The sequence below is a fragment of the Pomacea canaliculata genome, linkage group LG1, assembly GCF_003073045.1.
Source record: "Pomacea canaliculata isolate SZHN2017 linkage group LG1, ASM307304v1, whole genome shotgun sequence".
Classification (NCBI taxonomy): Eukaryota; Metazoa; Mollusca; class Gastropoda; order Architaenioglossa; family Ampullariidae; genus Pomacea; species Pomacea canaliculata.
The window spans coordinates 7593858-7604734 of NC_037590.1; the positions used below are offsets into that span (position 1 = coordinate 7593858).

The window sequence follows — 10877 nt, forward strand, 5'->3', positions numbered from 1 at the left end:
TGCATTTGTTTACAGGGTTAGCTGCCTTGCGTAATGTGCCTTAGTTGCTGGCCAATTTTACCATCCTCCTTATTAGACATACACCCAGAGTAGTACATCCTTCGTTGATTTAATTTTCAAATATTAGTTATTAAACACTACCGAAGAAAAGACAGAGTTTAAAGTTTATTGTCTATACTATTAGTTGACAGTGAAATAGCTATAATACACACTTTATCATATTAGAACTGAAAAAAGACATACGCGTTAAATAAGGCTACATAGTTTAGTATATACAGCGATAAAAAGTTACCGTACTGCTTCCACTAATGAAGGTGTTGTCTCTATTTTCTTACATTTTTAAAATCCAAACGACGATAGCAGACTATGTTTATTTACAACAGACACGCACATTCCTGTTAGTATCGACAGTCAAGTAAAATATAAACAAAGAAAGAACAAAATGACTTCTAAAGTGTTATTAAAAAAGAAAACATTGGATAGCGTGAAAGAAACAATTTTTTTAATAAATTTTATACGCAAAACTTGGTTAGAAACTTTGTTTATTGGATTACAATAACATTTTTGTGTTTCGAAATAATGTTGCTGCTGCATGTCGGATTGTGTGCGTGCAGGCATGACAGTTGTGCTGCAGCTGACGAAGGGCGATGTCGTGTACGTGATGTCCACACCCGGTCACAGCAGCCAGCTGTTCGGGGCACCGGACACTATCTGGAACACATTCAGTGGATACCTCCTCTCACCACACTCCGAGTAACCACTTACTGTCAGCTGACCAGCAGACAACATCATTTACACAGACATATTGGCTTTTTTCTTGTTTTCTGTACTGGCCTCCCTTCCACGAGTTTCCGTTTGGATTTCCAGTATAGTCCTCAATAAAATTACTGAAAGGTTCATGCTTACACAAATTTTGTTTGTCAAAATTTCTTCGGTATGTTCTTTCAAGTACTTGGCTAAATTTGGACCTGGATGTAAGATGAAGCAAGTCTAAGTCAACCGGACAGCAAGTCTAAGCTCAAGTGACCCGAAAATAATATTAATCACAATCATAAAGCACCTGTCAGCAGCATCAGCCTGACCCAAAACGCTTGGCACACAGTCATGCCATCACACTTTTTTAAGGCAGACATTAAAAGAACCTTCATTAAAAAACAAACAAAAACAATTCTCAGCAAAATATAAATAAAGTTAATTTATAAATCGCTTTGCCTGCCATTAAACGAACTATGTATTACTGAATATCACTTGTATAAAAATCCCTCTCATTCAAAACACTACATTATATTACACATTTAATTACTTTGCACACCTTAAAGGAAAAATGAAATGAAAACATCTTGAATCTCATCTATAAACTATGGGAGCTACTGGTACCCACGTTGTTACCATGAAGGATAAGTGTGCGAGACTGTAAAGAAACAAGAAAAGTAAACGGAAATTATTCCTCGTGGAAATTTAATTTCGCTAACCGTGCATTGTTGATAAGGTGGCTAATCGAGTGATAAAATATATAAGTAAATTGCAGAGATGCTTGCGTATTTTGCAGGAATAAATACAATATAAGAGATGATGTCCTGTTAAAGGTATTTTAACCTGTCATTGGCAAGACACCCAAAGAAGAATGCATTTTGATTTTACTGCTCTATTTTGAATACACACAAGAGACCCACGGAATACTCAATCAATGACTAACTGCTCATTATCATATCACTATTCGTACACGTTGTTGTCAGTAGCCTCTGACACCTCACCACTGCAAGAAGGTAGATAACCTGATCTCGATACATAACCTGATGTCGTCGATAACACTTACTACAGCACACCCTATCAGTGGGCAGTAGATACGAGTGTATGACAAACCTGACATATATACAAACACCTGTGCACCGTTGACGCTGTGTTACTCTATCAACAGTTTTCTTATTTTCGTTTTTCAATTGGACAACATAATCGCTCTACGTGCATTCTAGAGATGGTGCGCATAGGGTTGTTGTGGTATCTGACAATGAACATATTCTTATGTAAGTATTTCCAATGTTTGCTTCTTTTTTTTAAAAAAATGTTAGTATAAGTTTTTAACTGATTGTAAGTAAAGAGAAAAAGTATGACAGGCAAAGGATTGATTGTATATAGTCGTAAACCACCTAGGGTCACAGTTAGGAAGTGAGAGTAAGACGTTTTCCCAGGACAAACCGGGGAACGCAAGGAAAAGCGTTTAGTTTCCAAAGTTATAAGGCGATTTCCAGACCCCGAAGGCACTACTTCATGCACACACACACACTAACATCCACTAACATACACTAACGTACACTAAAATAAAGGCTTGATATTCCTATTTCTGGGCAATGTAAACAACATTTTAAATAGGCGTAGAAAGTTTGCTTTCTTGAAATGCAAAGTAGTGGGTCATAGTACACATAAACACACCCATACCGCACTGGCACGCACTCTTACTGCTTTGTCTAAGGCATCAGTAGAAAATACATCACTAGTTCACATTACATCTAACCATCAGTTTCCTGTGTTTACACATATACTGGAAGTTCCAAATGTTCCTGCTATTCTTGCATTTCTCACTTTGTTATAGTACCGTTAATTAAGATCAGTACAACTTGACCATTTTAATATTATTTATTGAACTGGGCACAGTGGCAGTGCAGGCAGGATTGCCCCCCGACATTGTAACCCTTCGTCATGCCTACCTTATCCCCGAGGATACCCCTCCCGGTTCGATCCTCTTCAACTTCAGGGCTGTCTACAGCGACAACCACCGTGCCGTTACCGTGGGAACTGCTCCCAACAGCTACGTCACAGTCCAGCCACTCAGTGCACCTGATGGTTTGTGGAATGTCTTACTCAACTACCCTCTGGACAGAGAGGTAACGAACCACAACATACGTGAGAAAGAAAAACATTAAAGCTAAAATAATTCTGAAGTAATCATTTTGTCACATGTATTAATGTTGCGCTGTAAACTTGGCTGTAAACCTTAATTTTCTTAGGCATTTGTTCGATGAGTTTTTAGAAGATACAGGAGATGATCATTGTGCGCATAACCAGAAATTACTGTATGATTATCAATAAAAGGCATTCATTTTATAGTAAAATATTTTTAATCTTAAGAAATATGACCCTAATTAGACATAATTTAACATTACCATCCAGTCTCCTTTACGTGAACAAATAGGAGTCGGTGGACACAAACAAGTATTAAAATATTTATTTATAGAGCACCTTTCTCCATCAACGAAGGCGGGTTTGAAGTGCTTTACATACCTGAAGTTGATAACACATTAGTAAACATTCAAATCAAAACCATTTCTCTTGAAGTGGATTGTGTGTATTGAACAATACCACAGATGATACGCTAAAAGGGTATACTTGTCATCATTTTTACCTTTACTTTTTACAAAAATTATTCATAGACTAAAATATCGACATCGACCACTAAACATTTGTAGGGGAGAGGTGCTTCTAGATAGCTAAAGGTTTTGCAATAATGTTTCTTGTTAATTTGTTTTCAGACTCTGGATGAAATTCAATTGAATTTCTTCGTTTTAGCAGACGTAAGTTACTCAATGGTCTGATGTAGTAAGTCTTGGCTGAGCATCATAAAGAAAAATTATTTTTGAGAAATACGAAAGTTTTGTTTATACCTTAAAAAAAATCGTTCTACAGTGTTTGATACCTTTTATACATGAGTACCACGCAATTAATAACAAATATAAAAGGAAAAAAAAAGAGAAAAAATAGAAATAATATAAATAAAGGAAAGAATAAAAGACAGTAATAATAAAGAATTCCCTCTCCTTTCAAAGAAAGAGGAATGAAGAAATGAGACGTTTGACATACAGAAAATATTTGCTTAAATATCTATTAAAAAACTAACTTGAGAAATTCACTTCCGTCGTTTTCACAGGACGTTCTTGAAATTCGGACCACGTTGTACGTCACGGACGTCAACGACAACCCTCCCACGTTTGAACGAAGTTTGTACACTGCTGATGTGAGCGAGGTTCGTCTGTGCGATCAAGCAGTATTGTGATGCAAATGAAAAGTAGGATAACACTATAATGAAACTAAGTCATTTATATAATTGCTCATATTTGACGTTTACTCGTGTGATTTTTGTCAGCCATGGAAAATGAACAGTCTATCGATTTAAGTTTGTCGTTCATAGAATTGTTATGGGTAAATCATTTCAGTGTGAGACTAATAAAAGAAAAGTCTTTATTAATTAATGTAGTCACGTGTCTACTCTGCAGGACACAACCGTGGGGACGACGGTGTTCACTGACATCCGCACAAGAGACCCAGACACAGGAGTTGGTGGAGTGGTGACCTATAGCATGACTGTAAGAAACTTTCTTGTCGAAATCATTATTTATTCTTTTATTGTTGACTATAGTAGTAAGATGCATCCAGGTATGACATTGGACACGCTGTATGTTATTACATGTACTAAAGTTTATCATGTAAGCCTCGCGATTTATTCTATTTAGCTTTTCATTCAGACCGGATGAGTAATCTACTTTCTCTGTCCACAGCCTGTGGACTCAGATGCCCGTGACATATTTGTTATCAACTCCATCTCTGGAAGTGTTACATTGAACCAACGACTGTACTCCCGGACAACGAAGTCGTATTATTACATTGTCACCGCCACAGTAAGATTCTCACATCTATTCATTAATTGTTGTGTACTTTTATTGAAAAATTGTGTTCAAACAAATGGACTTTAGTTAACGGCACTATGCTAGTGTTTTGAAGAAATCTTCGTTTAGAGATGGTTTCTGCTTTGTTGGTTTTATATAAAGCTTGTACGGAGCTTGTGTCTAAGGTTTTGACATCGTGATATTTTAAATTTTAGCTTAAAGAGTGATGTGGTGTTATAAAATTCTAACCGAGCAACCCAGCATCACCATGGCCTATTTCTGTAGAGAACTTCTCTGATTTGACAGCTACCAAACTTTCTAACTCTTTTAAGGAACTTGCAGCTCAGATCTTGAGATTGTTACATTTTGAATTTTAGCTTAAGGAGCGATATGGGGCTATAGACAGTCTAGTACATTGCTTTACCTTCCCAGGATGGCGATGGTCTCAGCTCTGCAGCAGACCTGATATTTGTCGTACGGGACGGGATATCTACTCTCTCTACTCGCTCACCGAGCTGGACATCTACTCACTCTACTCACACACCGACCAGGACAACTACTCACCGGTGGACTACAACAAGTCGCACCTCATGGCCCCATTCGGAATCCACTACTTCCCACCTTACGGAAAGCTCCACATCGGTGTGTTTTAAGCACTCATTGCAATTATGAGTTACTTTTTAAAAATTTATATAGAATATAGAAAATTAACCTTGCCACCCAGGGTCGCCATGGCCTATTTCTGCCGAAAAGGTTTTCTCTGATTTTGATAGCCACCATGTAAGTCAAACTTTCTCAAGTTTGTACGGAGTTAAGGAGCGATATGGTGTTATAGACACCCTAGGGTACGTTTCTTAACCTTCCCAAACTGGCAATGGTCTCAGCTCTGTAGCAGATCTGATAATTGTTGTAAAGGATGGGACAGCTACTCACTAGGTCGGAAGACTACAACTCACTCCACAACAAAAAGGATGACTACATCTCCTTATATAACAAAACCCTCCACATCGCAGCATTTCCCGCCTGAAGGAAAGCTCTAGATCGGGGTGTTTTAAATACTCATTTCAATTATGATTTAGTTTATTTTTTGTTTATGTAGAATACTAACCGGGCCACAGCGTCGCCGTGGCCCATTCCTGTCGAAAGTTCTTCTCTGATTTGGTTGTTCTATTGTGATCTGCTATCATGTGGGTCAAACATAATCAATTAAGTAATTAACAATCATGGCCATAGTGAGTCCAGATAGTTAAATGTGGCACTTGCTGCACTCTGGATGTCCCTTTCCTAGCTTGTTGAGGTTGAAAGCTCGTTTAGAGCAAAAGAGAGCGGGAAAGGAGGCCCGGCGTTTCAAGATGGCGATATAAACAATGCGAAGTGGCTTTGGTGAAAGTCGGAACTTAAACGATCAAGAGATGGCGAGAAACATAGGAAAGAATTCAGAATTTAGTGAGAATCGGACAAACAATGTGACTTAACTACGCTCAAATACACACACACACAGACATGCGTGTGTGAGATAAATAGATAACTGTCATTTCCTTCTGTACTTTAGTCCTCCTCCACCTGGGGGACTCCTCCACCTTCTCTATGGAGCACTGAGTGTGATGCCATCTTGCATGAAAACGAAGTTTCCTTCAACAGACCTTTACACATACAGGTATGAGTCGTCCCTTTGACAAAAGCCCGTTCATACTTATAAGGTCTACTTTTTCTGTGGAGTATACCTGAATCCTATTAGAATGTATGATTATAATACGTTCTTGCACACCATTGATTCTGCTGCAGTATTTCTTATAATATTTCCTATTATAGTTTCTGCTATTAATTACACAAAGATTACGCGGAGGTTTTTTTTTCTTTTCTGGATCCTAATAGTTAAAAGTTTTATTCTTCCTCAATGTCACTTCATGAGTAGTTATGTATTTTGTTCTTACATCACAGGTTACAGATGAGATAGAGCCGGGGTCAGAGAGCAGCAACATCATGTACAGCCTCTCATCATCTTCGGAACCTCCTGGACTTGCCGGACATTTTCACATCGACCCATTCACTGGTGACGTGTCTGTCGTCCAGCCATTGGACTTCGATAACATTTCATTCAGTCCTGCCAATCCAGGGGCCATCAGTCTCACAGCAATAATCAGAGATCATGGGCGAAGTCCTCTGAGCTCGACAAGTACTTTTACCATTATTCTTTTGGTAAAAATATCTTCCACATATGTTTCTTTGTTATTTATTTTTTTCGCAAACTTCATTATCTGGATAACATTCTTTGTCAAATATCGATATATGGCAACTGATTGGATTATTGATCTGTAGTCCTATGATAAGAAATACTAATTTGGGTTGAAAGTCAGATCGACTTTCTTATGTGCGAACTGAACTCAGTAGCACTTAAGCACAACTGTGAGTGAGAAAAATGCGATGGCAGAGGTGTTCACTGATTGTTGAAGTGTCCTTCAGCTTGTAAGTCAATGTAGTATTTTTGATGAGGTCTGTTTTCTGTGTTCCAGGATATCAACGACAATACTCCACAGTTTGAGAAATCTGAATATATTAGTGTTGTTCCTGAAAACGTGAGAATAGGTATGGACATTTCTATGCTTTGTATACATATCTATCTCTATTTTGTTTTGCTCAATTTTAATCTAAAATACTTTTTTATTATTATTATTATTAGTCATGAAATAATTAAAATTTTCATAAAATAAAATGATATTGATAACGTCTGCTATCTAGTCCCATAGTTATTCAAATCAGAAGTTTTGCTGTTCCAGGCTACCAGCTGATGGTGGTTCGTGCACATGATGCTGATGGCACAGCCCCCAACAACCAAGTGTTCTACTTCCTGGAGACTGGCGGCCGCGATCAGTTGGCTGTTGATCACGTGACTGGAGCCATCACAGTTGTAGGCGAGCTGGACCGTGAAAGTGTCGCCACCTACTCGCTCCACGTCATGGCCAGGGACCAGGCAGCCGACCCACTTCACAGCTACTGCACGGTGTACATCAATGTTTCTGACATCAACGATGAGCCTCCTCGGTTTAGAGAAAAGCACGTGACGATTGACGTCAGTGACGGCGCCTTTGGGGACATCTACGATATGAGTGCTGTGGACTTGGACCTCAACAGTCATTTAAAATACTCCATCTTGTGGGAGGACAGCTACGGGCAGACTGGCTCAAATGAATTTTTACAGGGCGAAGAACTTATGGTAAGTGGAATCTCTTCCTCCTCATCATCATCCTCTACTGTAGTCTACTCTACATCCTCTACTCTACCTTTGTAGTCTTCTATTCCCTTTGGGGTAATGTTTTTGTCTATTTATCTTAAAAAAGACTTTTATCGCTTCCTACTTATTTAAATCCTTTTCAAAACAATTGAAAAATATCTTTTTTTCTGCGCTCTTCCCCCGTGTTAGCAATGGGTTGATGTTGACGCTGACAATGGAATGATACACGAGAAGAGACCTTTGGACAGAACTCAGGTGAGACAGCTCAACCTGCTCTTGCTAGTACAAGATCTCAACGCTACAGACCCAAAACTTCAGGAAGACTCAGGTATGGTCATCTGTCTCACACGATATTGAGATATTATATGAAGTTGTCTTTTCACATTGAAAACAGTAAAAGAAAAAAGAGGAAAATGGGGCAAATGAAAGAAAAGGAGAGGGAAAAGATTGTTTTTTTTTAATAATGCTAGTGTGTTGTTGGAAATCTTTATTATATAAATGCTGGCATATAATTTATTCTCTGTAGTCTCTTACTGCCATGGGTATATTGTCTCTATATAGGGTGTATAAGCGAGTGTATATATATATTAGAGACACAAAAAGTTAGAAAGACAGAGTGAAAGTACGTGAGGGAGAATGTTACAGTTAGGCAAATTGAAAATATGTATTTACGAGATTATACTATAATGTGCTGTAATAAAAACAGTATTAGCAAACTGTAATGTTTGAAATGAGCTTACATTTTTCCAGCATATTTAATAATTAATGTGAGAGCACTCAGCAGAAGTCGCCGCTCGCCCGAAGGGAGTGATGTTCGTGACACTTCGCCCTTTTCAAACCATGGGAAGTACTTTTATCATTTCTTGTTCTCCTTTGACGAGGGAAGTCTAACAGACGTCAGACGAGAAAGGATTTATTTCCTTCTAGCTTGACTTTTACTCAACTCAACGCAAATTTACTGATAAAACTTGTTTGAAAGCATTCTAAAGATTCTCGAAATAACCTAGTTAGAAACAATTAAAATTTAAAATAATCAAACAAGCAGCATTTCACTTTGTGTTTTAGTCACTGTCCGTAACAAAATAGAAAAATATTGAAGATGTGATTATATTTCATTTTTAAGTAAACCTTTGTCTTTCGTGACGACAGTTGGGAAATTATTGTCAACTGCACCTGAGAAATTTGAAAAGTGTCTCCTTACATTATAACCCAGAATAAACTTTGATCATGTAATGACATTTGCAGGTATGAAACATATGGACCAGAAGGTGACCTTCTCAGCTGGACTGTCGCACTACTTAGAACTGACAGAGGCTGAACCAGTTGTCTACGACAGAATTTTTGTCAACGAGGGCAACGGCTACAGCAGCAGAACTGGCATCTTCACATGTCCTCAAGTAGGTGTCACTAGTGTTCTTTCTACACTCTACTTTTCTTTTTCACTCTTTCGTTCCCCCTCAATCTCACCATGAATTATTGAAATATAAATCATATGAAAAACTTATTGTTTAATAAGGAAATATATCCTGAAAATACCTGGAAATTTAACACCTGACGAAACGACTGCTTTATTCATTATTGAGTAATACATGAATGAAATCCATTTTCATTTTTGCTACAACTATTAACTAAAAGCAGCATGCATGATTCTGTCTGCTTCCATTCGATCTTTGCAACTCGCAGAAATTTGTTTTTGTTAAAGGAAACACTTTTAGACAGTGTTGAGCTAAGCAGAAACATTGTCTATATTTTTGTTTGTTTACTTCTAGAGTGGCAAGTACGTGTTTGGAATTGATGTGCTTGCTGCCGGCAACAGCAGCGTGTCTCTGTCTCTATACCACAAGGTCAGCAGGGTCAGGACATTCGAGGTGCACGCGGGAGAGGACTCTAAGGCGGACGGTAAGCGTCTCGTGGAACCTGAAGAACACAGCGTTCATCGCCACCGAGGCTGCACTAGTACCACATTCAAAGTCTAAATATATATTTATATCTTACTTGACTAGCTATTGAGCAGCTATGATAAATATATACATACTACCTAAAAAAAACACTCTTACTACAATATTGGTCAATTTTCTGAGGTAAGGGAAAACTGTTAGGAAAATGTGGCTAGGTTCTCGTTAAAATTTATTACATGTAACCTAAAGGAACTAAAGTTTCATAATATTTGTTATAAAAAACGTAAAAGCAGCCCGTTTGCTATTATTGTTTCCTCTTCTTTTATTACAAAATCTGAATGATTAAATGGTTCTCCAAATGTGATATGATAAATAAAATCTCTTTAGCTTGTGCTATTTAGTAACGTCTTTATTTGACTAAGTTGACATTTTTCTCTTCGAATAAACCACTGCTGCTGCTGCATGTCGGCTTGTGTGTGTGTGCAGGTGTGACTGCCGTGCTGCAGGTGACGCACGGCGATGACGTGTACGTGGCGCCCACACCACGTCACAGCAGCCGGCTGTCCGGCGCTCCCCACGCCATCTTGAATACGTTCAGCGGTTCTCTCCTGTCACCAGCCTTTGAGTAGTCTTCTCTGTCAAATGACAAGTGAAGGAAAGGCTGCTAGTGTGGACACAGCATCATTCTCTTATCTTTTGACTTCGCTTTCTTCAAATCCACGAGTTATCATTTGTCATCAACAGTGAATATGTACCTAAAAATAACATGTTTACAATACAGCTTTTATTTGTGGAGACTCTTTTTTCGCATTTCTTTACATGCTTTGAATAAACATTAACCATATTAAACTTTTGAAAAACGAGAATATGTTTTGTCTGATTTCAAACACAAAAGAAGATATCTCGCACTGTGTGTCTGTGTGTGAATACTAGTTGGAGAGAGTGAGAGAGGTGGAGAGGAAACTAGTAATGACAATTTCTACCGATAAGAGGACAGGATGACACACCTCTTGGTTTTCCTATTTCTTATTCCTTGTATTTGTTTCTTTTTGATTGTTTTATTTTGTTTACATTTATTTTGGATACACT

The 10877-nt window shown here is 38.1% G+C and overlaps 1 protein-coding gene across 1 annotated transcript in view; it reads left to right on the plus strand.

Moving 5' to 3' along the window:
- The window catches only part of LOC112553661 (protocadherin Fat 4-like), a 31951-nt gene extending 21297 nt beyond the window's left edge, over positions 1–10654 (plus strand). Inside the window, exons 32-48 of the mRNA XM_025221022.1 lie at positions 615–754; positions 1868–2024; positions 2653–2882; positions 3528–3569; positions 3923–4018; positions 4269–4358; positions 4551–4670; positions 5091–5300; positions 6211–6315; positions 6600–6857; positions 7172–7244; positions 7436–7872; positions 8080–8218; positions 8641–8733; positions 9136–9287; positions 9660–9789; positions 10275–10654. Of these exons, the coding sequence (XP_025076807.1) occupies positions 615–754; positions 1868–2024; positions 2653–2882; positions 3528–3569; positions 3923–4018; positions 4269–4358; positions 4551–4670; positions 5091–5300; positions 6211–6315; positions 6600–6857; positions 7172–7244; positions 7436–7872; positions 8080–8218; positions 8641–8733; positions 9136–9287; positions 9660–9789; positions 10275–10417 (2615 nt within the window). The 3' untranslated portion in view covers positions 10418–10654. The remainder of the gene's footprint in view (positions 1–614; positions 755–1867; positions 2025–2652; positions 2883–3527; positions 3570–3922; positions 4019–4268; positions 4359–4550; positions 4671–5090; positions 5301–6210; positions 6316–6599; positions 6858–7171; positions 7245–7435; positions 7873–8079; positions 8219–8640; positions 8734–9135; positions 9288–9659; positions 9790–10274) is intronic.
- Positions 10655–10877: the final 223 nt, after the last annotated feature.